This window comes from Pseudophryne corroboree, chromosome 6 (assembly GCF_028390025.1).
Source record: "Pseudophryne corroboree isolate aPseCor3 chromosome 6, aPseCor3.hap2, whole genome shotgun sequence".
NCBI classification, from domain to species: domain Eukaryota; kingdom Metazoa; phylum Chordata; class Amphibia; order Anura; family Myobatrachidae; genus Pseudophryne; species Pseudophryne corroboree.
Genome location: NC_086449.1, coordinates 348,409,388 through 348,435,396, shown reverse-complemented (window position 1 = coordinate 348,435,396; position 26,009 = coordinate 348,409,388). Strand labels below are relative to the sequence as shown.

At 48.6% G+C, this 26,009-nt stretch overlaps 1 protein-coding gene across 3 annotated transcripts in view; it reads right to left on the bottom strand.

The window, feature by feature from the left end:
- Positions 1–21,169, bottom strand: part of IDH3A (isocitrate dehydrogenase (NAD(+)) 3 catalytic subunit alpha) — a 110,455-nt gene extending 89,286 nt beyond the window's left edge. The window contains exons 1-3 of one of the 3 annotated variants that reach the window (XM_063926558.1): positions 21,062–21,169; positions 8,192–8,254; positions 56–139 (exon numbers count right to left, since the gene is read on the bottom strand). In XM_063926558.1, coding sequence (XP_063782628.1) covers positions 56–139; positions 8,192–8,254; positions 21,062–21,094 — 180 coding nt within the window. In that variant the 5' untranslated portion in view covers positions 21,095–21,169. The other 2 variants (XM_063926560.1, XM_063926559.1) reach the window with 2 other exon arrangements.
- Between the last annotated feature and the right edge of the window lie 4,840 nt (positions 21,170–26,009).

Sequence of the window (26,009 nt, the reverse complement as noted above, 5' to 3'; positions counted from 1 at the left end):
TATTTGACATAATGAGCAATAGTTGAATTATAATTTTGGTATTGATAACACTCACTTTGGCTGCTTCGAAAATCTTCATGACAGCGGTGGATATCTCAGGCCCTATGCCGTCACCTGGTATCAGTGTGACCATCTGCACCTGAACAGGAGATGTGTAATTAGAGAAGTGATCCAGCACCCTCTCAGCAGACTAAGGGATCAGTTTCCACGTCACACTGCAGGCTGCTAGCTTACTTTATATAACAAAAATATGCTGCTTCCTCATTGGGCCATGCCCTGAACAATTCGATAAAAAGATAAAACTTATTTTTGAATTAACCGTCTACTTTGTGTACCCTCCCCCTATAAAGCAAAATAGGAAGATCCTCTATTACTTACAGCCAAATACACAAATACATCAAGCCTTGAGGAGAGATAAATAAGATTTTACTCACCGGTAAATCTATTTCTCGTAGTCCGTAGTGGATGCTGGGACTCCGTAAGGACCATGGGGATTAGCGGCTCCGCAGGAGACTGGGCACAACTAAAGAAAGCTTTAGGACTACCTGGTGTGCACTGGCTCCTCCCACTGAGACCCTCCTCCAGACCTCAGTTAGGATACTGTGCCCGGAAGAGCTGACACAATAAGGAAGGATTTTGAATCCCGGGTAAGACTCATACCAGCCACACCAATCACACCGTATAACTCGTGATACTATACCCAGTTAACAGTATGAAATATAACGGAGCCTCTCAACAGATGGCTCAACAATAACCCTTTAGTTAGGCAATAACTATAAACAAGTATTGCAGACAATCCGCACTTGGGATGGGCGCCCAGCATCCACTACGGACTACGAGAAATAGATTTACCGGCGAGTAAAATCTTATTTTCTCTGACGTCCTAAGTGGATGCTGGGACTCTGTAAGGACCATGGGGATTATACCAAAGCTCCCAAACGGGCGGGAGAGTGCGGATGACTCTGCAGCACCGAATGAGCAAACTCTAGGTCCTCCTCCGCCAGGGTATCAAACTTGTACTCTTACAAAAATGTTTTAACCCGACCAAGTAACAGCTCGGCAAAGTTGTAAAGCAGAGACCCCTCGGGCAGCCGCCCAAGAAGAGCCCACTTTTCTCGTGGAATGGGCTTTTACAGAATTAGGGTGCGGGCGGCAGTCCAGCCGCAGAATGTGCAAGTTGAATCGTGCTACAGATCCAGCGAGCAATAGTCTGCTTAGAAGCAGGAGCACCCAGCTTGTTGGGGGCATACAGGAGAAATAGCGAGTCAGTTTTCCTGACTCCAGCTGTCCTGGAAACATATACTTTTCAGGGCCCTGACTACATCCAGTAACTTGGAATCCTCCAAGTCCCAAGTAGCCGCAGGCACCACAATAGGTTGGTTCACATGAAAAACTGATACCACCTTAGGAAGGAATTGGGAACGAGTCCTCAATTCCGCCTTATCCATATAAAATACAGATAAGGGCTTTTGTATGACAAAGCCGCCAATTCTGATACACGCCTGGCCGACGCCAAGGCCCACAGAATGACCACTTTCCACGTGAGGTATTATAGCTCCACGGATTTAAGTGGCTCAACCCAATGCGACTTCAGGAAATCCAACACCACGTTGAGATCCCACGGTGCCACTGGAGGCACAAACGGGGGCTGACTATGCAGCACTCCCTTAACAAAAGTCTGAACTTCAGGCAGTGAAGCCAGTTCAATTTTGGAAGAAAATCGATAGAGCCGAAATCTGGACCTTAATGGAACCCAATTTTAGGCCCATAGTCACCTCTGACTGTAGGAAGTGCAGAAATCGACCTAGCTGAAATTTCTCCTTTGGCCTCACAGTACGCAACATATTTCCGCCATATGCGGTGATAATGGTTTGCGTTCACTTCTTTCCTAGCTTCAAATAGCGTAGGGATAACTTCCTCCGGAATTCCCTTTTCCTTCAGGATCCGGCGTTCAACCGCCATGCCGTCAACGCAGCCGCGGTACGTCTTGGAACAGACAGGCCCCCTGCTGCAGCAGGTCCTGTCTGAGCGGCAGAGACCATGGGTCCTCTGAGATCATTTCTTGGAGTTCTGGTTACCAAGCTCTTCTTGGCCAACCCGGAACAATGAGTATAGTTCTTACTCCTCTCCTTCTTATTATTCTCATTACCCTGGGTTAGAGAGGCAGAGAAGGGAACACATACACCGACTGGTACACCCACGGTGTTACCAGAGCGTCCACAGCTATCGCCTGAGGGTCCTTGACCTGGCGCAATATCTTTGTAACTTTTAGTTGAGGCGGGACGCCATCATGTCCACCTGTGGCCTTTCCCAACGGTGTACAATCATTTGGAAGACTTCTGGATGAAGTCCCCACTCTCCCGGGTGGAGGTTTCTTAGTTGTCCACTCCGGGAATGAACACTGCTGACAGTGCTAACACATGATTTTCCGCCCATCGGAGAATCCTTGTGGCTTCTGCCATCGCCATCCTGCTTCTTGTGCCGCCCTGTCGGTTTACATGAGCGACCGCCGTGATGTTGTCTGACTGGATCAGCACCGGCCGGTGTTGAAGCAGGGGTCTAGCCTGACTTAGGGCATTGTAAATGGCCCTCAGTTCCAGAATATTTATGTGTAGGGAAGTCTCCTGACTTTTCCATAGCCTTGGAAGTTCCTTCCCTGTGTGACTGCCCCCCAGCCTCGAAGGCTGGCATCCGTGGTCACCAAAACCCAGTCCTGTATGCCGAATCTGCGGCCCCCAAGAAGATGAGCACTCTGCAGCCACCACAACAGCGACACCCTGACCCTTGGAGACAGGGTTATCCGCCGATGCATCTGAAGATGTGACCCGGACCACTTGTCCAACAGATCCCAATGGAAAATCCTTGCATGGGACCTGGCGAATGAAATTTCTTCGTAAGACGCTACCATCTTTCCCAGGGCTCGCGTGCATTGATGCACCGACACCTGTATACGTATTAGGAGGTCTCTGTTTAGAGACAACAACTCCTTGGACTTCTCCTCCGGGAGAAACCCTTTTTATCCTGTTCTGTGTCCAGAACCATACCCAGGAACAGTAGACGCGTCGTAGGAACCAGCTGCGACTTTGGAATATTCAGAATCCAGCCGTGCTGTTGTAGCACTTCCCGAGATAGTGCTACTCCGACGAACAACTGCTCCCTGGACCTCGCCTTTATAAGGAGATCGTCCAAATACGGGATAATTATTTCGGCCATTACCGTGGTAAATACCTCGGTGCCGGGGACAGACCAACGGCAACGTCTGGAATTGGTAATGACAATCCTGTACCACAATATTGAGGTACTCCTGGTGAAGAGGGTAAATAGGGACATGCAGGTAATCATCCTTGATGTCCAGTGATACCATGAAATTCTCCAGGCTTGCAATAATCGCCCTGAGCGATTCCATTTTGAACTTGAACCTTCGTATATAAGTGTTCAAGGCTTTCAATTTTAGAATGGGTCTCACCGAACCGTCTGGTTTCGGTACCACAACATTTTGGAATAGTAACCCCGGCCTTGTTAAAGGAGGGGTACCTTGCTTTCACCTGCTGGAAGTACAGCTTGTGAATTGCCGCCAGTACTACCTTTCTCCGAGGGCAGCCGGCAAGGCTGATGTGAGGTAACGGCGAGGGGGAGTCGCCTCGAACTCCAGCCTGTATCCCTGTGATACTATTTGCAGAACCTAGAGATCCACCTGTGGGCAAGCCCACTGGTCCCTGAAGTTCCCGAGACGCGCCCCTACCGCACCTGTCTCCACCTGTGGAGCCCCAGCGTCATGCGGTGGACTCAGAGGAAGCGGGGGAAGATTTTTGATCCTGGGAACTGGCTGTCTGGTGCAGCTTTTTTCCTTCTTCCCTTGTCTCTGTGCAGAAAGGAAGCGCCTTTGACCCGCTTGCTTTTCTGAAGCCGAAAGGACTGTACCTGAAAATACGGTGCTTTCTTAGGCTGTGAGGAAACCAGAGGTAAAAAATTTTCTTCCCAGCTGTTGCTTGGATACGAGGTCCCAGAGACCATCCCCAAACAATTCCTCACCCTTATAAGGCAGAATCTCCATGTGCCTTTTACAGGCAGCATCACCTGTCCACTGCCGGGTTTCTAATACCCTCCTGGCAGAATGGACATTGCATTAATTCTGGATGCCAGCCGGCAAATATCCCTCTGTGCATCTTTTATATATAAGACAACGTCTTAAATATGCTCAATGTTAGCAAAATATTATCCCTGTCTTAGCGTATTAATATTATCTGACAGGGTATGAGACCACGCTGCAGCAGCCCTATTTATGCTGAGGCAATTGCAGATCTCAGTATATAACCTGAGTGTGTAAATACAGACTTCAGGATCGCCTCCTGCTTTTTATCAGCAGGTTCCTTCAAGGTGGCCGTATCCTAAGACGGCAGTGCCACATTTTGACAAACGTGTGAGCGCCTTATCCACCCTAAGGGATATCTCCCAACGTGACCTATCCTCTGGCAGGAAAGGGTACGCCATCAGTAACTTTTTAGAAATTACCAGTTTCTTATCGGGGGAAACCACGCTTCTTTACACACTTCATTCATTCATCTGATGGGGGAACAAAACACTGGCTGCTTTTTCTCCCCAAATATAAAACCCCTTTTATGTGGTACTTGGGTTCATGTCAGAAAATGCGTAACACATTTTTCATTGCCGAGATCATGTAACGGATGTTCCTAGTGGATTGTGTATATGTCTCAACCTCGTCGCCACTGGAGTCAGACTCCGTGTTGACATCTGTGTCTGCCATCTGCGGTAACGGGCGTTTTTTGAGCCCCTGATGGCCTTTGAGACGCCTGGGCAGGCGCGGGCTGAGAAGCCGGCTGTCCCACAGCTGTTACGTCATCCAGCCTTTTATGTAAGGAGTTGACACTGTCGGTTAATACCTTCCCCCTATCCATCCACTCTGGTGTCGGCCCCACAGGGGGCGACATCCCATTTATCGGCCTCTGCTCCGCCTCCACGTAACCTTCCTCATCCAACATGTTGACACAGCCGTACCGACACACCGCACACACACAGGGAATGTTCTGACTGAGGACAGGACCCCACAAAGTCCTTTGGGGAGACAGAGAGAGAGTATGCCAGCACACACCAGAGCGCTATATAATGCAGGGATTAACACTATAACTGAGTGATTTTTTCCCCAAATAGCTGCTTGTATACATATATTTCGCCTAAATTTAGTGCCCCCCCTCTCTTTTTAACCCTTTGAGCCTGAAAACTACAGGGGAGAGCCTGGGGAGCTGTCTTCCAGCTGCACTGTGAAGAGAAAATGGCGCCAGTGTGCTGAGGGAGAAGCCCCGCCCCTTTTTCAACTGACTTTCTCCCGCTTTTTCTGGAATACTGGCAGGGGTAATTTTACATCTATATAGCCTCTAGGACAGGCCTGGCCAACCTGTGGCTCTCCAGATGTTGTGAAACTACACATCCCAGCATGCCCTGCCACAGTTTTAGCATTCCCTAATAGCAAAACTGTGGCAAGGCATGATGGGACTTGTAGTTTTACAACAGCTGGAGAGCCACAGGTTGGCCAGGCCTGCTCTAGGACTATATATGACGTAGATTTGCCAGCCCTCAGGGCGCCCCTCCCCCAGCGCCCTGCACCCATCAGTGACCGGAGTGTGAGGTGTACATGAGGAGCAATGGCGCACAGCTGCAGTGCTGTGCGCTTTGGTGAAGACCGAAGTCTTCTGCCGCCGATTTTCCGGACTCTTCATGCTTCTGGCTCTGTAAGGGGGACGGCGGCGCGGCTCCGGGAACGAACACCAAGGTCGGGTCCTGCGGTCGATCCCTCTGGAGCTAATGGTGTCCAGTAGCCTAAGAAGCCCAAACTACCACCTGTTAGGTAGGTTCGCTTCTTCTCCCCTTAGTCCCTCGCTGCAGTGAGTCTGTTGCCAGCAGATCTCACTGTAAAATAAAAAACCTAAATATACTTTCTTTCTAGGAGCTCAGGAGAGCCCCTAGTGTGCATCCAGCTCAGCCGGGCACAAGAATCTAACTGAGGTCTGGAGGAGGGTCTTAGTGGGAGGAGCCAGTGCACACCAGGTAGTCCTAAAGCTTTCTTTAGTTGTGCCCAGTCTCCTGCGGAGCCGCTAATCCCCATAGTCCTTACGGAGTCCCAGCATCCACTTAGGACGTCAGAGAAAAGGGGTATATTCAATAAGAGTCGAATCCATTCAGACATGCATTTGTCGGAATGGATCCGACAACCCCTATTCAATAGAGTGGCCAAATCGGCGGTGTCCGTGCAGCTGTCAGCAGCTCCCCGTGTGTGGGAACACAGGGAGCTGCTGGAGCCGCACATCACGGCCGCCCAATGCCACACTGCAGGGAGAGAGGTGCCTGGCCGGGCGACGGCCGTCAAGGTACCTGCCGGCCCCACCCACCGCAACGCTCCCCGTAGCCCACCGCACCCCGTCTCCTTACCTCAATACGACTTTTTTTTAAGTTGTATTCACATTGTCGGAAAGAGGGCCAAAACCTGACGGATTTGGTCCCGTTTTCTACAGAGGAACGCGGATCGGCGGCTATTCCGCCAATCCACATGTTTTCCGACAAGTCTGGAATTCCCGACTTGTCGGAAAAAATTTGCCCATATTGAATAGGTCAGAACACCTTCCTACCGAAATCTGTCAGAAGCTGCAGTCTTTCCGACAAGCTGGCAGCTTCCGACAGCTATTAAATACACCCCAAAGTGGAGGAGTTCCCCAAAGTAACCAATCAGCTTCTGTCATCTATTTAGCACAGTGGGGCAGATGTATTAACCTGGAGAAAGCATAAGGAAGTGATAAACCAATGATAAGTGCAAGGTGATAAACGCACTAGCCAGTCAGATTCTAACTGTTAATTTACATATTGGAGCTGATTGGCTGGTGCGTTTATCACCTTGCACATATCACTGGTTTATCACTTCCTTATGCCTTCTCCAAGTTAATACATCTGCCCCAGTGTTTAATATGACAGTTAAAAGCTTTTTGGTTCATATAGGCAACTATTCCACTTTATCTCTCTCCTAAATAGAGTTCATCAGATAGCTTCTATTCAGATCTACTGAAGAGGACTGAAAAAAAAAAGTATGAGTAGCTCATAGCAAAATACTGAACCCAGTTACTAGAAGAGAGGCACAGCTATACAACCTATGTCAAAAATCAGACAAAGCCTGTAGCCAGAGCTAGATGAAGGCTTTGGGGGGCCCGGGGTACTTAAGACAGGGCGCCCTAAGGTCTAAAATTACAATTAGGTGGTAGATTTTAAAGATTTTTTCAGATCTATTCCATCTTTAATGTATTAATTATTATTATATAATATAAATGTATTTTTATTAAATAAAAATCTATATATCTGTTAAATACAGTATATAAGGCCTTATTCAGGTTTATTAGCAAACAAAAAAAGCCCATTAATGGGCAAACCCATGTTGTACTGCAGGTGGAGCAGATGTAACATGTGCAGAGAGAGTTAGATTTGGGTGGGGTGTGTTCAAACTGAAATCTAAATTGTAGTGTCATAATAAAGCAGCCAGTATTTACCCGGCACAGAAATAATATAACTCACCCAAATCAAATTCTCTCTGCACGTTACATCTGCCCCACCTGCAGTACAACACGGTTTTGCCCATTTGTGTGTGATTGATAGATAGATAGATAGATAGATAGATAGATAGATAGATTTTCAGTACATAAAACCAGCGGCCAGGATCCCAGCCGTCAGTATAGCGGCAGCGGGATCCCGGCCGTGAAGCCCCTTTCTGGCTCGCTGCGCCTGCCACCATATTTATTCTCCCTCTATGGTATGTCATGGTATTTCCCGCTAGTCGGGATTCCAGCATCAGCATTGTGACGGCCAGGATCCCGACTAGCAGAATGGTGACTGCTCCCCATATATATATATATATATATATATATATATATATATATATATATATCTATCAGGTTGATTTTGCCATGTAAATGCCAATTTAAAAAAAAAAAAAGACTTGCAAACGAGAAACTGATCCTCAAGTCTCAAATGTTGGGCTATAAGGCCCCCTGGTTATAAAGGCCCATGCCCCCCCAAAAGCCTTAATCCGGCTCTGGGTCACAGCCCCATCACCCACAATGTAAAAGGGATCAGTTTGAAAAGTTACCAAATGAAAAGCCATAAACACTAGTTTTATAAATGCATGTGTACTTACATGATTAGAAAAAGGTCGAACTCCATTTTGAGGAATATTGACTGCCCCCGTCAAACGACAGATCTGTTTGGTAAATCACAAAGTGAATATTCAGCTACTAACACCTTTACATAATATAATTAAATACAATAAGGAATATAGGGGTAAATGTATTCTAGTGGCACGCATCGTGCCGCTATAACAATTCCTCCTTTGCCTCATTACTGAGGTGAAGCAGGAAGGGACATCGACAAGATGTATTAACATCTTGTCTGCCAAAGCTTTTGCTCCCCCCTCCAGCAATGTCCCCCGGAGCTCACAGCGCATCAGTTTAGTGCTGACGCACCGTGTCTCCCTGCCTGGCCACCTCCCCTGCGCATGCGTGGGATCTCTACTCACGTGAGATCCGCAGCGCAGTCCGGAGCAGACACCCGCCACAGCCAGGGACAGCTCTGTGGTGTAAGGGCATGGACACCATGCAGCTGTCGAAATGGTCAGCAATGCTGACCGTTCATACATTGGCCACACATATCGGCTCACTATCTTTTAGATTGCAGCGCCGATATGGAATGGGGCACATAGCACCCCTGTCACTGTACCCGCACCGTAACATCATACATGGGGGGGGAGCAGTATAGCAAACTTAACGTGTGCTGAAACCGCTTCCCCCTACATATCGCCAGTTCATACATTTACCCCATAATGTCTGTTGAACATGTTATCAGCCAGAAAGCAGTGACACACTAGAGACCCTGAACAGAAATGAACAAAACAGCACGTAGTTTGGGCACCCATAACCAGGACTTTAGATGGGTTTAATCACTATACTCCGCTAAACCGGATCTATTTGGGCCAGCAATAATTAATGGGCACCCAGAACAGAAGATGCTCATTAATTAGCATGCCTCATAAAACAATTGAATTCCCCCCGTGGAGCTCAACTATGGGTAAGGCCATGTTAGTGAAAGTGTAACCAGTAACTGAGTTTCAGTATTTACCATTCCAAATATTATATTTAGCTTTTTGCAATAGATATTCCTGGCAACTGGAAAATAAGAATTTACTTACCGATAATTCTATTTCTCGGAGTCCGTAGTGGATGCTGGGGTTCCTGAAAGGACCATGGGGAATAGCGGCTCCGCAGGAGACAGGGCACAAAAGTAAAGCTTTCCGATCAGGTGGTGTGCACTGGCTCCTCCCCCTATGACCCTCCTCCAAGCCAGTTAGGTACTGTGCCCGGACGAGCGTACACAATAAGGAAGGGATTTTGAATCCCGGGTAAGACTCATACCAGCCACACCAATCACACCGTACAACTTGTGATCTAAACCCAGTTAACAGTATGATAACAGCGGAGCCTCTGAAAAGATGGCTCACAACAATAATAACCCGATTTTTGTAACTATGTACAAGTATTGCAGATAATCCGCACTTGGGATGGGCGCCCAGCATCCACTACGGACTCCGAGAAATAGAATTATCGGTAAGTAAATTCTTATTTTCTCTATCGTCCTAGTGGATGCTGGGGTTCCTGAAAGGACCATGGGGATTATACCAAAGCTCCCAAACGGGCGGGAGAGTGCGGATGACTCTGCAGCACCGAATGAGAGAACTCCAGGTCCTCCTTAGCCAGGGTATCAAATTTGTAGAATTTAGCAAACGTGTTTGCCCCTGACCAAGTAGCTGCTCGGCAAAGTTGTAAAGCCGAGACCCCTCGGGCAGCCGCCCAAGATGAGCCCACCTTCCTTGTGGAATGGGCATTTACATATTTTGGCTGTGGCAGGCCTGCCACAGAATGTGCAAGCTGAATTGTATTACACATCCAACTAGCAATAGTCTGCTTAAAGCAAGAGCACCCAGTTTGTTGGGTGCATACAGGATAACAGCAAGTCAGTTTTCCTGACTCCAGCCGTCCTGGAACATATTTTCAGGGCCCTGACAACATCTAGCAACTTGGAGTCCTCCAAGTCCCTAGTAGGTGCAAGGCACCACAATAAGCTGGTTCAGGTGAAACACTGACACCACCTTAGGGAGAGAACTGGGGACGAGTACGCAGCTCTGCCCTGTCCGAAAGGACAAACAGATATGGGCTTTTTTGAGAAAAAAACACCAATTTGACACTCGCCTGGTCCAGGCCAGGGCCAAGAGCATGGTCACTTTTCATGTGAGATGCTTCAAATCCACAGATTTGACTGGTTTTAAACCAATGTGATTTGAGGAATCCCAGAACTACGTTGAGATCCCACAGTGCCACTGGAGGCACAAAAGGGGGTTGTATATGCAATACTCCCTTGACAAACTTCTGGACTTCAGGAACTGAAGCCAATTCTTTCTGGAAGAAAATCGACAGGGCCGAAATTTGAACCTTAATGGACCCCAATTTGAGGCCCATAGACACTCCTGTTTGCAGGAAATGCAGGAAACGACCGAGTTGAAATTTCTTTGTGGGGCCTTCCTGGCCTCACACCACGCAACATATTTTCGCCACATGTGGTGATAATGTTGTGCGGTCACCTCCTTTCTGGCTTTGACCAGGGTAGGAATGACCTCTTCCGGAATGCCTTTTTCCCTTAGGATCCGGCTTTCCACCGCCATGCCGACAAACGCAGCTGCGGTAAGTCTTGGAACAGACATGGTACTTGCTGAAGCAAGTCCCTTCTTAGCGGCAGAGGCCATAAGACCTCTGTAAGCATCTCTTGAAGTTCCGGGTACCAAGTCCTTCTTGGCCAATCCGGAGCCATGAGTATAGTTCTTACTCCTCTACGTCTTATAATTCTCAGCACCTTAGGTATGAGAAGCAGAGGAGGGAACACATACACCGACTGGTACACCCACGGTGTTACCAGAACGTCCACAGCTATTGCCTGAGGGTCTCTTGACCTGGCGCAATACCTGTCCCGTTTTTTGTTCAGACGGGACGCCATCATGTCCACCTTTGGTATTTCCCAACGGTTTACAATCATGTGGAAAAAACTTCCCGATGAAGTTTCCACTCTCCCGGGTGGAGGTCGTGCCTGCTGAGGAAGTCTGCTTCCCAGTTTCCATTCCCGGGATGAAACACTGCTGACAGTGCTATCACATGATTTTCCGCCCAGCGAAAAGTCCTTGCAGTTTTTGCCATTGCCCTCCTGCTTCTTGTGTCGCCCTGTCTGTTTACGTGGGCGACTGCCGTGATGTTTTTCCCACTGGATCAATACCGGCTGACCTTGAAGCAGAGGTCTTGCTAAGCTTAGAGCATTATAAATTTACCCTTAGCTCCAGTATATTTATGTGGAGAAAAGTCTCCAGACTTGATCACACTCCCTGGAAATTTTTTCCTTGTGTGACTGCTCCCCAGCCTCTCGGGCTGGGCTCCGTGGTCACCAGCATCCAATCCTGAATGCTGAATCTGCGGCCCTCTAGAAGATGAGCACTCTATAACCACCACAGGAGAGACACCCTTGTCCTTGGATATAGGGTTATCCGCTGATGCATCTGAAGATGCGATCCGGACCATTTGTCCAGCAGATCCCACTGAAAAGTTCTTGCGTGAAATCTGCCGAATGGAATTGCTTCGTAGGAAGCCACCATTTTTACCAGGACCCTTGTGCAATGATGCACTGTTTTTAGGAGGTTCCTGACTAGCTCGGATAACTCCCTGGCTTTCTCTTCCGGGAGAAACACCTTTTTCTGGACTGTGTCCAGAATCATCCCTAGGCACAGCAGACGTGTCGTCGGGATCAGCTGCGATTTTGGAATATTTAAAATCCACCCGTGCTGTTGTAGCAGTATCCGAGATAGTGCTACTCCGACCTCCAACTGTTCCCTGGACTATGCCCTTATCAGGAGATCGTCCAAGTAAGGGATAATTAAGACGCCTTTTCTTCGAAGAAGAATCATCATTTCGGCCATTACCTTGGTAAAGACCCGGGGTGCCGTGGACAATCCAAACGGCAGCGTCTGAAACTGATAGTGACAGTTCTGCACCACGAACCTGAGGTACCCTTAGTGAGAAGGGCAAATTTGGGACATAGAGGTAAGCATCCCTGATGTCCCGGGACACTATATAGTCCCCTTCTTCCTGGTTCGTTATCACTGCTCTGAGTGACTCCATCTTGATTTGAACCTTTGTAAGTGTTCAAAAATTTTTTTTTTTTTTTTTTTTTTAGAATAAGTCTCACCTAGCCTTCTGGCTTCAGTACCACAATATAGTGTGGAATAATACCCCTTTTCTTGTAGTAGGAGGGGTAATTTAATTATCACCTGCTGGGAATACAGCTTGTGAATTTTTTTCCCATACTGCCTCCTTGTCGGAGGGAGACCTTGGTAAAGCAGACTTCAGGAGCCTGCGAAGGGGAAACGTCTCGACATTCCAATCTGTACCCCTGGGATACTACTTGTAGGATCCAGGGGTCCTGTACGGTCTCAGCGCCATGCTGAGAACTTGTCAGAAGCGGTGGAACGCTTCTGTTCCTGGGAATGGGCTGCCTGCTGCAGTCTTCTTCCCTTTCCTCTATCCCTGGGCAGATATGATCTTATAGGGACGAAAGGACTGAGGCTGAAAAGACGGTGTCTTTTTCTGCAGAGATGTGACTTAGGGTAAAAACGGCGGATTTTCCAGCAGTTGCCGTGGCCACCAGGTCCGATGGACCGACCCCAAATAACTCCTCTTCCTTTATACGGCAATACACCTTTGTGCCGTTTGGAATCTGCATCACCTGACCACTGTCGTGTCCATAACATCTTCTGGCAGATATGGACATCGCATTTACTCTTGATGCCAGAGTGCAAATATCCCTCTGTGCATCTCGCATATATAGAAATGCATCCTTTAAATGCTCTATAGTCAATAAAATACTGTCCCTGTCAAGGGTATCAATATTTTTAGTCAGGGAATCCGACCAAGCCACCTCAGCTCTGCACATCCAGGCTGAGGCGATCGCTGGTCGCAGTATAACACCAGTATGTGTGTATATACTTTTTATGATATTTTCCAGCCTCCTGTCAGCTGGTCCTTGAGGACGGCCCTATCTATAGACGGTACCGCCACTTGTTTTGATAAGCGTGTGAGCGCCTTATCCACCCTAAGGGGTGTTTCCCAACGCGCCCTAACTTCTGGCGGGAAAGGGTATACCGCCCATAATTTTCTATCGGGGGGAACCCACGCATCATCACACACTTTATTTAATTTATCTGATTCAGGAAAAACTACGGTAGTTTTTTCACATCCCACATAATACCCTCTTTTGTGGTACTTGTAGTATCAGAAATATGTAACACCTCCTTCATTGCCTTTAACGTGTGGCCCTAATAAGGAATACGTTTGTTTATTCACCGTCGACACTGGATTCAGTGTCCCTGTCTGTGTCTGTGTCTGTGTCGACCGACTAAAGTAAACGGGCGTTTTAAAACCCCTGACGGTGTTTTTGAGACGTCTGGACCGGTACTAATTGTTTGTCGGCCGTCTCATGTCGTCAACCGACCTTGCAGCGTGTTGACATTATCACGTAATTCCCTAAATAAGCCATCCATTCCGGTGTCGACTCCCTAGAGAGTGACATCACCATTACAGGCAATTGCTCCGCCTCCTCACCAACATCGTCCTCCTACATGTCGACACACACGTACCGACACACAGCACACACACAGGGAATGCTCTGATAGAGGACAGGACCCACTAGCCCTTTGGAGAGACAGAGGGAGAGTTTACCAGCACACACCAAAAACGCTATAATTATATAGGGACAACCTTATATAAGTGTTTTCCCTTATAGCATCTTTTTTATATATTTCTAACGCCAAATTAGTGCCCCCCCTCTCTGTTTTAACCCTGTTTCTGTAGTGCAGTGCAGGGGAGAGCCTGGGAGCCTTCCCTCCAGCCTTTCTGTGAGGGAAAATGGCGCTGTGTGCTGAGGAGATAGGCCCCGCCCCTTTTTCGGCGGCCTCGTCTCCCGCTCTTAACGGATTCTGGCAGGGGTTAAATATCTCCATATAGCCTCCGGAGGCTATATGTGAGGTATTTTTAGCCAAAAATAAGATTTTACTTACCGATAAATCTATTTCTCGGAGTCCGTAGTGGATGCTGGGGTTCCTGAAAGGACCATGGGGAATAGCGGCTCCGCAGGAGACAGGGCACAAAAAGTAAAGCTTTTCCGATCAGGTGGTGTGCACTGGCTCCTCCCCCTATGACCCTCCTCCAGACTCCAGTTAGGTACTGTGCCCGGACGAGCGTACACAATAAGGGAGGATTTTGAATCCCGGGTAAGACTCATACCAGCCACACCAATCACACCGTACAACTTGTGATCTAAACCCAGTTAACAGTATGATAACAGCGGAGCCTCTGAAAGATGGCTTCCTTTAACAATAACCCGAATTAGTTAACAATAACTATGTACAACTTATGCAGATAATCCGCACTTGGGATGGGCGCCCAGCATCCACTACGGACTCCGAGAAATAGATTTATCGGTAAGTAAAATCTTATTTTCTCTATCGTCCTAGTGGATGCTGGGGTTCCTGAAAGGACCATGGGGATTATACCAAAGCTCCCAAACGGGCGGGAGAGTGCGGATGACTCTGCAGCACCGAATGAGAGAACTCCAGGTCCTCCTTAGCCAGAGTATCAAATTTGTAAAATTTTACAAACGTGTTCTCCCCTGACCACGTAGCTGCTCGGCAAAGTTGTAATGCCGAGACCCCTCGGGCAGCCGCCCAAGATGAGCCCACCTTCCTTGTGGAGTGGGCCTTTACAGATTTAGGCTGTGGCAAGCCTGCCACAGAATGTGCAAGTTGGATTGTGCTACAGATCCAACGAGCAATCGTCTGCTTAGACGCAGGAGCACCCATCTTGTTGGGTGCATACAATATAAACAACGAGTCAGATTTTCTGACTCCAGCTGTCCTTGCAATATATATTTTTAATGCTCTGACAACGTCCAGTAACTTGGAGTCCTCCAAGTCACTTGTAGCCGCAGGCACTACAATAGGCTGGTTCAGATGAAATGCTGACACCACCTTAGGGAGAAAATGCGGACGAGTTCGCAGTTCTGCCCTGTCCGAATGGAAAATCAGATATGGGCTTTTGTAAGATAAAGCTGCCAATTCTGACACTCTCCTGGCAGAAGCCAGGGCTAGAAGCATGGTCACTTTCCATGTGAGATATTTCAAATCCACCTTTTTTAGTGGTTCAAACCCATGAGATTTTAGGAAGTCCAAAACCACATTTAGATCCCACGGTGCCACTGGAGGCACCACAGGAGGCTGTATATGCAGCACTCCCTTAACAAAGGTCTGGACTTCAGGGACTGAAGCCAATTCTTTTTGAAAGAAAATCGACAGGGCCGAAATTTGAACCTTAATAGATCCCAATTTGAGACCCATTGACAATCCTGATTGCAGGAAATGTAGGAATCGACCCAGTTGAAATTCCTCCGTCGGAGCACTCCGATCTTCGCACCACGCAACATATTTTCGCCAAATTCGGTGATAATGTTGCACGGTTACTTCCTTCCTTGCTTTAATCAAAGTAGGAATGACTTCTTCCGGCATGCCTCTTTCCTTTAGGATCCGGCGTTCAACCGCCATGCCGTCAAACGCAGCCGCGGTAAGTCTTGAAACAGACAGGGACCCTGCTGAAGCAAGTCCCTCCTTAGAGGTAGAGGCCACGGATCTTCCGTGATCATCTCTTGAAGTTCCGGGTACCAAGTCCTCCTTGGCCAATCCTGAACCACTAGTATCGTTCTTACGCCTCTTTGCCGTATAATTCTCAATACTTTTGGTATGAGAGGCAGAGGAGGAAACACATACACCGACTGGTACACCCAAGGCGTTACCAGCGCGTCCACAGCTATTGCCTGCGGATCTCTTGACCTGGCGCAATACCTGTCCAGTTTTTTGTTGAGGCGAGACGCCATCATGTCCACCATTGGTCTTTCCCAACGGGTTACCAGCATGTGGAAGACTTCTGGATGAAGTCCCCACTCTCCCGGGTGAAGATCGTGTCTGCTGAGGAAGTCTGCTACCCAGTTGTCCACTCCCGGGATGAACACTGCTGACAGTGCTATCACATGATTCTCTGCCCAGCGAAGAATCCTTGCAGCTTCTGCCATTGCCCTCCTGCTTCTTGTGCCGCCCTGTCTGTTCACATGGGCGACTGCCGTGATGTTGTCCGACTGGATCAATACCGGTTTTCCCTGAAGCAGAGGTTCTGCCTGGTTTAGAGCATTGTATATTGCTCTTAGTTCCAGAATGTTTATGTGAAGAGACGTTTCCAGGCTCGTCCATACTCCCTGGAAGTTTCTTCTTTGTGTGACTGCTCCCCAGCCTCTCAGGCTGGCGTCCGTGGTCACCAGGATCCAATCCTGTATGCCGAATCTGCGGCCCTCCAATAGATGAGCACTCTGCAACCACCACAGAAGAGACACCCTTGTCCTTGGAGACAGGGTTATCCGTAGGTGCATCCGAAGATGCGACCCTGACCATTTGTCCAACAGATCCCTTTGGAAAATTCTTGCGTGGAATCTGCCGAATGGAATCGCTTCGTAAGAAGCCACCATTTTTCCCAGGACTCTTGTGCATTGATGTACAGACACCTTTCCTGGTTTTAGGAGGTTCCTGACAAGCTCGGATAACTCCTTGGCTTTTTCCTCCGGGAGAAAAACCTTTTTCTGAACCGTGTCCAGAATCATCCCTAGGAACAGCAGACGAGTTGTCGGCATTAACTGGGATTTTGGAATATTCAGAATCCACCCGTGCTGTTTTAGCACTTCTTGAGACAGTGCTAATCCCATCTCTAGCTGTTCTCTGGACCTCGCCCTTATTAGGAGATCGTCCAAGTATGGGATAATTAATACGCCTTTTCTTCGAAGAAGAATCATCATCTCGGCCATTACCTTTGTAAAGATCCGAGGTGCCGTGGACAATCCGAACGGCAGCGTCTGAAACTGATAGTGACAGTTTTGTACAACGAACCTGAGGTACCCCTGGTGTGAGGGGTAAATTGGAACGTGGAGATACGCATCCTTGATGTCCAAGGATACCATAAAGTTCCCCTCTTCCAGGTTCGCTATCACTGCTCTGAGTGACTCCATTTTGAACTTGAACTTCTTTATGTACAGGTTCAAGGACTTCAGATTTAGAATAGGCCTTACCGAGCCATCCGGCTTCGGTACCACAAAAAGAGTGGAATAATACCCCTTCCCTTGTTGCAGAAGAGGTACCTTGACTATCACCTGCTGAGAGTACAGCTTGTGAATGGCTTCCAACACCGTCTCCCTTTCGGAGGGGGACGTTGGTAAAGCAGACCTCAGGAAACGGCGAGGTGGATCTGTCTCTAATTCCAACCTGTATCCCTGAGATATTATCTGCAGGATCCAGGGATCTACTTGCGAGTGAGCCCACTGCGCGCTGTAATTTTTGAGACGACCGCCCACCGTCCCCGAGTCCGCTTGAGAAGCCCCAGCGTCATGCTGAGGCTTTTGTAGAAGCCGGGGAGGGCTTCTGATCCTGGGAAGGAGCTGCGTGTTGCTGTCTCTTCCCTCGACCTTTGCCTCGTGGCAAATATGAATAGCCCTTTGCTCTCTTATTTTTAAAGGAACGAAAGGGCTGCGGTTGAAAAGTCGGTGCCTTTTTCTGTTGGGGAGTGACTTGAGGTAGAAAGGTGGATTTCCCGGCTGTAGCCGTGGCCACCAAATCTGATAGACCGACTCCAAATAACTCCTCCCCCTTATACGGCAAAACTTCCATATGCCGTTTTGAATCCGCATCGCCTGTCCACTGTCGCGTCCATAAAGCTCTTCTGGCCGAAATGGACATAGCACTTACCCGTGATGCCAGTGTGCATATATCCCTCTGTGCATCACGCATATAAAGAAATGCATCCTTTATTTGTTCTAACGACAGTAGAATATTGTCCCTGTCCAGGGTATCAATATTTTCAATCAGGGATTCTGACCAAACTACCCCCGCACTGCCCATCCAGGCAGTTGCTACAGCTGGTCGTAGTATAACACCTGCATGTGTGTATATACTTTTTTGGATATTTTCCATCCTCCTATCTGATGGATCTTTAAGTGCGGCCGTCTCAGGAGAGGGTAACGCCACTTGTTTAGATAAGCGTGTTAGCGCCTTGTCCACCCTAGGAGGTGTTTCCCAGCGCTCCCTAACCTCTGGCGGGAAAGGGTATAATGCCAATAATTTCTTTGAAATTATCAGCTTTTTATCAGGGGCAACCCACGCTTCATTACACACGTCATTTAGTTCTTCTGATTCAGGAAAAACTATAGGTAGTTTTTTCATACCCCACATAATACCCTGTTTAGTGGTACCTGTAGTATCAGCTAAATGTAACGCCTCCTTCATTGCCAAAATCATATAACGTGTGGCCCTACTGGAAAATACGGTTGATTCGTCACCGTCACCACTGGAGTCATCGCCTGTGTCTGGGTCTGTGTCGACCGACTGAGGCAAAGGGCGTTTCACAGCCCCTGACGGTGTTTGAGTCGCCTGGACAGGCACTAATTGATTGTCCGGCCGTCTCATGTCGTCAAACGACTGCTTTAGCGTGTTGACACTATCCCGTAGTTCCATAAATAAAGGCATCCATTCTGGTGTCGACCCCCTAGGAGGTGACATCCCCATATTTGGCAATTGCTCCGCCTCCACACCAATATCGTCCTCATACATGTCGACACACACGTACCGACACACAGCAGACACACAGGGAATGCTCCTAATGAAGACAGGACCCACTAGCCCTTTGGGGAGACAGAGGGAGAGTTTGCCAGCACACACCAAAAGCGCTATATATATATCAGGGATAGCCTTATAATAAGTGCTCCCCTATAGCTGCTTTGTTATATAAAACTATCGCCATAAATTTGCCCCCCCTCTCTGTTTTACCCTGTTTCTGTAGTGCAGTGCAGGGGAGAGACCTGGGAGCCGTCCTGACCAGCGGAGCTGTGAGAGGAAATGGCGCCGTGTGCTGAGGAGATAGGCCCCGCCCCTTTTCCGGCGGGCTCGTCTCCCGCTATTTTGAGAAATCAGGCAGGGGTTAAATATCTCCATATAGCCTCTAGGGCTATATGTGAGGTATTTTTAGCCTTTATAGGTACTCATTTTGCCTCCCAGGGCGCCCCCCTCCCAGCGCCCTGCACCCTCAGTGACTGCCGTGTGAAGTGTGCTGAGAGGAAAATGGCGCACAGCTGCAGTGCTGTGCGCTACCTTTAGAAGACTGCAGGAGTCTTCAGCCGCCGATTCTGGACCTCTTCTGTCTTCAGCATCTGCAAGGGGGCCGGCGGCGCGGCTCCGGTGACCATCCAGGCTGTACCTGTGATCGTCCCTCTGGAGCTTGATGTCCAGTAGCCAAGAAGCCAATCCATCCTGCACGCAGGTGAGTTGACTCCTTCTCCCCTCAGTCCCTCGCTGCAGTGATCCTGTTGCCAGCAGGAATCACTGTAACATAAAAAACCTAGCTAAACTTTCTCTAAGCAGCTCTTTAGGAGAGCCACCTAGATTGCACCCTTCTCGGCCGGGCACAAAAATCTAACTGGAGTCTGGAGGAGGGTCATAGGGGGAGGAGCCAGTGCACACCACCTGATCGGAAAAGCTTTACTTTTTGTGCCCTGTCTCCTGCGGAGCCGCTATTCCCCATGGTCCTTTCAGGAACCCCAGCATCCACTAGGACGATAGAGAAATAGGTATTCATTTGCCTCCCAGGGCGCCCCCCTCCCAGCGCCCTGCACCCTCAGTGACTGCCGTGTGAAGTGTGCTGAGAGGAAAATGGCGCACAGCTGCAGTGCTGTGCGCTACCTTTAGAAGACTGAGGAGTCTTCTGCCGCCGATTCTGGACCTCTTCTTACTTCAGCATCTGCAAGGGGGCCGGCGGCAAGGCTCCGGTGACCATCCAGGCTGTACCTGTGATCGTCCCTCTGGAGCTGATGTCCAGTAGCCAAGAAGCCAATCCATCCTGCACGCAGGTGAGTTCACTTCTTCTCCCCTAAGTCCCTCGTTGCAGTGATCCTGTTGCCAGCAGGACTCACTGTAAAATAAAAAACCTAAGCTAAACTTTTCTAAGCAGCTCTTTAGGAGAGCCACCTAGATTGCACCCTTCTCGGCCGGGCACAAAAATCTAACTGGCTTGGAGGAGGGTCATACGGGGAGGAGCCAGTGCACACCACCTGATCGGAAAGCTTTACTTTTGTGCCCTGTCTCCTGCGGAGCCGCTATTCCCCATGGTCCTTTCAGGAACCCCAGCATCCACTAGGACGATAGAGAAAACCAGTGTTCGATACATCCACGACGTCTAGGTACATAGGAATGAGCTGTGTACAGTATTGCACCGCTAGATCCCAAATGTATGTCTCAATTCTGTAATTCCGTGCAGGAAAAGCCTGTCCTGGCATTCAGTATCTACTACTGCAGCTTACAGCCGCCCCCGATGACCCTGCCATGCCAACATCACATAAGGCTGGCACAGTATAAGCCTCTGGCACCTCCCCCCAACCTGGGGGCATCACATTACATGATTGCACAATGCACAGTGTGTAGTGTACGATGAGAGCCTTGCCGCAGAACGCAGCGCTCATATTGTACCCCAGACATCCGACCACCCCGAGGGCACTGCAGTTAGGTGTGGGCCAGGATTCAAGCTCCCGCAGTATATTTATAGGGAACATCCATAGACCAATCCTAATAACCCCATTAACCTTGTCTTCTGGCAGGCACATCGTCTGCTCAGCCCCCACTCACACTCAGATCCGGTTACAGTCACTCTGGGACACAACAGCGGCCGGCGAGCCCGCTGCCCCGGGGACCTGAGCCCCTCATACTGTTATACACCGGCCCCCCACGCACAGCAGCAGCCGCACGTGTTATGAGTTGCCCAGGTGCTCGGGCTCCCTCATCACTCACCAGTGACCTCCAAGCGCTGCCAGCCATGTTCATGCGGGAATCAGATCGGTGAAGGGGAGGGGCGGGTGACGTCACTATAACACGCCCACTCCCTGGCGGAAGCCCTTTCTTTACCGCCGCCAGGCGTCTTCCCTAGTTACCGTATGACTTGGATCTAGAGTCTACCGTTACAGTATCGGTGCAGAGTGTGCTTCTGCATGGCTGCTGTATCTCGGTGCTCAGTGTGTTGATGTTATAGGCTGTCATATATCACCCCCTTCCCCCACACACGCACATACTCGACATAGATATATTTTGACACACACATATGCATTATATTTACTATATATACACACGCAGTATGAGTACGTTCCTCATGTCATTAATAAGCCGTTTTATAGTTCCCATCTTATTACATGTTCCTCAGGGGCTGGCTGGAAATAGAAAAAAAAAAAGGATATTTTTTCCTGAAATCAGTGTAATATTTACCCATTTCCACACATGGAGGCATCTGCCCGGGTATGTTAATGATTACACTGACATGTGCTAGGACAGGAGAGCCCTGCCAAGCTGCCAAGGCCGCACTATACCTGACACAACCTGTGCGAAGAGAGAGTCCTAACACAGCACACATCTGAGCTGAGGCGATAAATAGGAATTTCACAATAAGGTGATATAATATGTACAAGGGTTATGGTCAGAGAATCCAGCAGAATATAGGGGCAATTGGTTGCACATTACAAAGGGTCAGAGTCATTCTGATACCAATTAAATACATTTAGTAAAATGTTATAATGCATTCAAAAAGTGCATAATCAAGTATGGTGTGTGATCATCAGGACTGCACTGCAAATGACCCCTAAGAAGTAAAGCTGCAACAACTCATGTAATGGTAATGCCTTGAGAACTGAAAATATTTTAAATAATTAGACATAAGGCTATAGTGACACCACATTAAGTGAAACAAAATATGGATGTATCACTATAGCAAATGGCAAAAGATTAAAACGAGAACTGTATACAATAACATACTAGTAGATAAACTGACTTCTGACAAAATAATCACTAGCCTGTGTGTCTGAGATAATTTGTCTACTGGGGCAGTGACTGATATCAATGATTATTCTCTTTAGAGCACTGCATAATATGGTGGTGCAGGGGGTGCGCCTGCTATAGGGCCAGGACTTCCTCCCAGGCCCTCCTTCCCGCCAACACCCAGTCATGCATACATTAGAGTCGACGAGTGAGGCTCCTCCTCCCGCTGCCCGTCCTCTTCCCTCCCTCCACCAAATTGCGCTGCTACACCAGTGGCAAACGCAGGATTTCTAGAGGGGGGTTTCCAAATGCAATCCACAATCTCCCGCTCTGCGCAACTTTGGAGCAAGTTCCGGAGTCTGCGGAGCAGTAGAAGAACCTAGTACAGCCTCTGAACATACATATACACATTGGTCTATTTATACACTGGATAGTATTAATAATTAACACCACAGATGGTCTATACTATAGACTGTATATAAAACATATTTAACTAATATAAATAACATAAGTGGTCAGGGAAAGGTTAAACATCCCATTATAAATAAATAAACATAATAGAACCAGTAGGAGACAGAATTGCACTTTATAAGCACACATTCTCCCACCTCATGGTTGTTAGATAATGGTGTGCTCTGAACCTGTATCTTGTACATAGAATCACATGAGCGTATCATACCCTAGTGTTCATCCCTCTAGTGCCAGAGTGTCTCAGGGAGGCGGAGCCGTGTGTATGCAGCTCCTCCATCTTAGAGTGTGTGAGCTGAGACCGGAGAGAGAAGCTCAGAGAGTGTGAGTGTGAGACTTACAGCGTTCCACGTGTGCCCAGTGTCGGACTGGCCCACAGGGGTACAGGGGAAACCACCGGTGGGCCCCACTGGTTGAGGGCCCACTCCTTCCTCTAGGGATCAGGTTCCAGACTGTGCACTTGTATTATACATGGTGTCAGGAATCTGCATTCTCCATCGCATCACTACTGTGGAACTACAGGTTCCAGCAGTTCAGTTCTGTTCCAGTTTTCAGTCTACTGCAGCCTGGAGTACACAGTGCTTCAGCTAACCCACAGCTGATCTGAACACCTAATCCAGCAGGGTGTGTCTTCACAGATGCAACATCCAATCATCACAGACCAAGGGGTATAAACTCCAGTTCCTGGCTCAGTCTCATTGCCTTGGACAACAAGTCACATTCTGTGAACAGGTGTCTCCTGTTTGCAGTCATCTGTCTGCAGAGATACCCCTGTGTATTGGACCTGTGGAACTACAGGTCCCAGCAGTTCAAGTTCCAGTTCTGTTCCAGTTCCAGTCTTCAAGCCTTTGTTTCCAGCAGTCTTCTATTTCTGGCATCTCCAAGTCATCTCCCTGTTCCAGTGTTCCTGTGGAACTACAATCTCCAGCCACAGCCAGCCACAATCCACCAGCAGTAAGAGACTCTCCTCAGGTGTTTTATTATTACCGTCTGTGCATCTCAGCAGTTAACATCTATTTGCTTAGAGACTGTCTCCTGCTTAAGCCCGTTAGGCTATCTGGACTTGTGCTTCATAGAGACTGTACATTTATCAGAGTTCTGTTTTTCCAAAGTTATTTCATCCTGAGTTATACTGAGACTGTGTGCTTTTTACAATTACCGGAGTTCTGTTTGTTTCAATCATAGTTACCAGTGACTTGAATATTTATTTCCTGTTATTTCTGGTTTTGCATTCCACTGCACCTGTTATTCAATTGCTTTGTGATCCCTGTGACATAATAAATATCAGCGCCTATGCGCAGGACTATGCTTTGGTCTCCTCGTGTATTACGTCACACCAACATTGACCCACTAGCGCCCCCGCCGGGGACAGACAAGTTACAGAATCCTGACACATGGTAGATATGTTGCATTACACTGCACAAGACAACTGTGTATTTCAATCCTCTGGAGGCTGACCACACCCACTTTGTAGGCTGGCCACACCCCTAAGTATGGGCCCCTATCACGGCATCCCCCCGGTGGGCCCTTCATGCCCCAGTCCGACACTGCGTGTGCCACATGTACCGCGCTACCGAAGCTTACACAGAGAAACAGGAGTCCTCTGTCCCTTACCACTGGAGCCATCCCCTGCTGTCATACGGCAGCCACATCAGCATACTGATAAGTACCACCAATACACTGTGTTACTCTGTATATTATATAAAGGGGCCAATTGCCTGCTATTAAAGCATACCCAAGTCACCTGTGTGTATTACAAATAAACCTGCTTGCTATTGGGTCATTCCATGCCAGTTCACCCAGGCATGACACCCACCGACTCAGAATTTAATGAAACTGTGCTCTTGATACTACCACAGAGCTACTAAACCATGTTAAAAAAAAAAAAAAAAAAATCTACTCTAGGCCTCTTAGTTTTTGAAATATAGGGAGTCAAAGTTTTGAAAAATTGTTGGGAAATGCCACTCCTGATGCTCCATTTGTTCTGAGGTGTATCTGGAAAAAAATTCACATCTCAGTGCCTGATCCACGTATCACTTTGAAATTTTGACCCTTTGTCAATTGAAATATGGAGAGTCTGGAAAAAAATGATTTGGCAATCTTGCTTAACTCTGAGAGTTCATTATATTTCTGCTGCGGGGTACACTGGGCTCCACAAGGAATGGACAATGGGGTGTAGAGTAGGATCTTGATCCGAGGCACCAACAGGCTCAAAGCTTTGACTGTTCCCAGAATGCATAGCGCCGCATCCTATATCACCCCGCCTCCCTGCACAGGATCTCAGTTTTGTAGTTGGTGCTGCAGTAGCAGGCACTTAACAGAGGGGCTGCTCCAGGCAGCCCTAAGAAGAGCTTTTTTTCTGAGGGAAAAAAGTGAAGACTTCAAGGGCAGCAGCAGTGTCACATGTCAGTGGACATTCACGGCTGCAGCTCCGGCTCTCCCCAGCGGCGCTGTACACTCCCGAGCCCTGGTTGCCGGGTAACTACAGCAGGAGGCTCTGGTTTTCTTCTTGTCAGGCACATACGACGGGGGCTCTCAGGGATCACATGGCTGCGCTTCGGGAGGTGGTAAGTGGGTCCCGCTTGCGGGACCCGGTCTTTATCGCGATCCGGCGCGGTCAGTGGGAGGCGGGTCGCGCGCGCTAGCGGTGGACACTGTGGCAGTACAGGCGATCCCACTAGATCACCAGGGCATGGGACAGGTCAGGTTTTCTCTATAAACCGTTTTATTAGAGCCTGCAGTACCCGGTGGTTTTGCCAGCAGGTGGATAGAGCTTGGACCTGAAGCCCCTCCCCCAGCCCCAGGGCGCCATTTTCTGCAAATGTTCCCGCCCTGGAGCTGCATATCTGTCTCTCCCTCACTCCCTGGCAGTGTCTGCGGTGCCATTATCCCTCAGCTCACTGTTCCTGGGAATGCTTGGGCAAATCCTCCTATGTAAAGCCGCCTGGTTGTCAGTGCTGTGACTTAACAAGGCACTTAAGTATTCTACCTGCCTTTTCTCTAACGTCCTAGTGGATGCTGGGGACTCCGTCAGGACCATGGGGAATAGCGGCTCCGCAGGAGACAGGGCACAAAAGCAAGCTTTTAGGATCACATGGTGTACTGGCTCCTCCCCCTATGACCCTCCTCCAAGCCTCAGTTAGGTTTTTGTGCCCGGCCGAGAAGGGTGCAATCTAGGTGGCTCTCTTAAAGAGTTACTTAGAAAAAGTTTTTAGGTTCTTTATTTTCAGTGAGTCCTGCTGGCAACAGGCTCACTGCATCGAGGGACTTAGGGGAGAGATTTTCAACTCACCTGCGTGCAGGATGGATTGGATTCTTAGGCTACTGGACATAGCTCCAGAGGGAGTCGGAACACAGGGCTCGCCCTGGGGTTCGTCCCGGAGCCGCGCCGCCGACCCCCCTTGCAGACGCTGAAGATGAAGAGGTCCGGAACCAGGCGGCAGAAGACTCTCAGTCTTCATCAGGT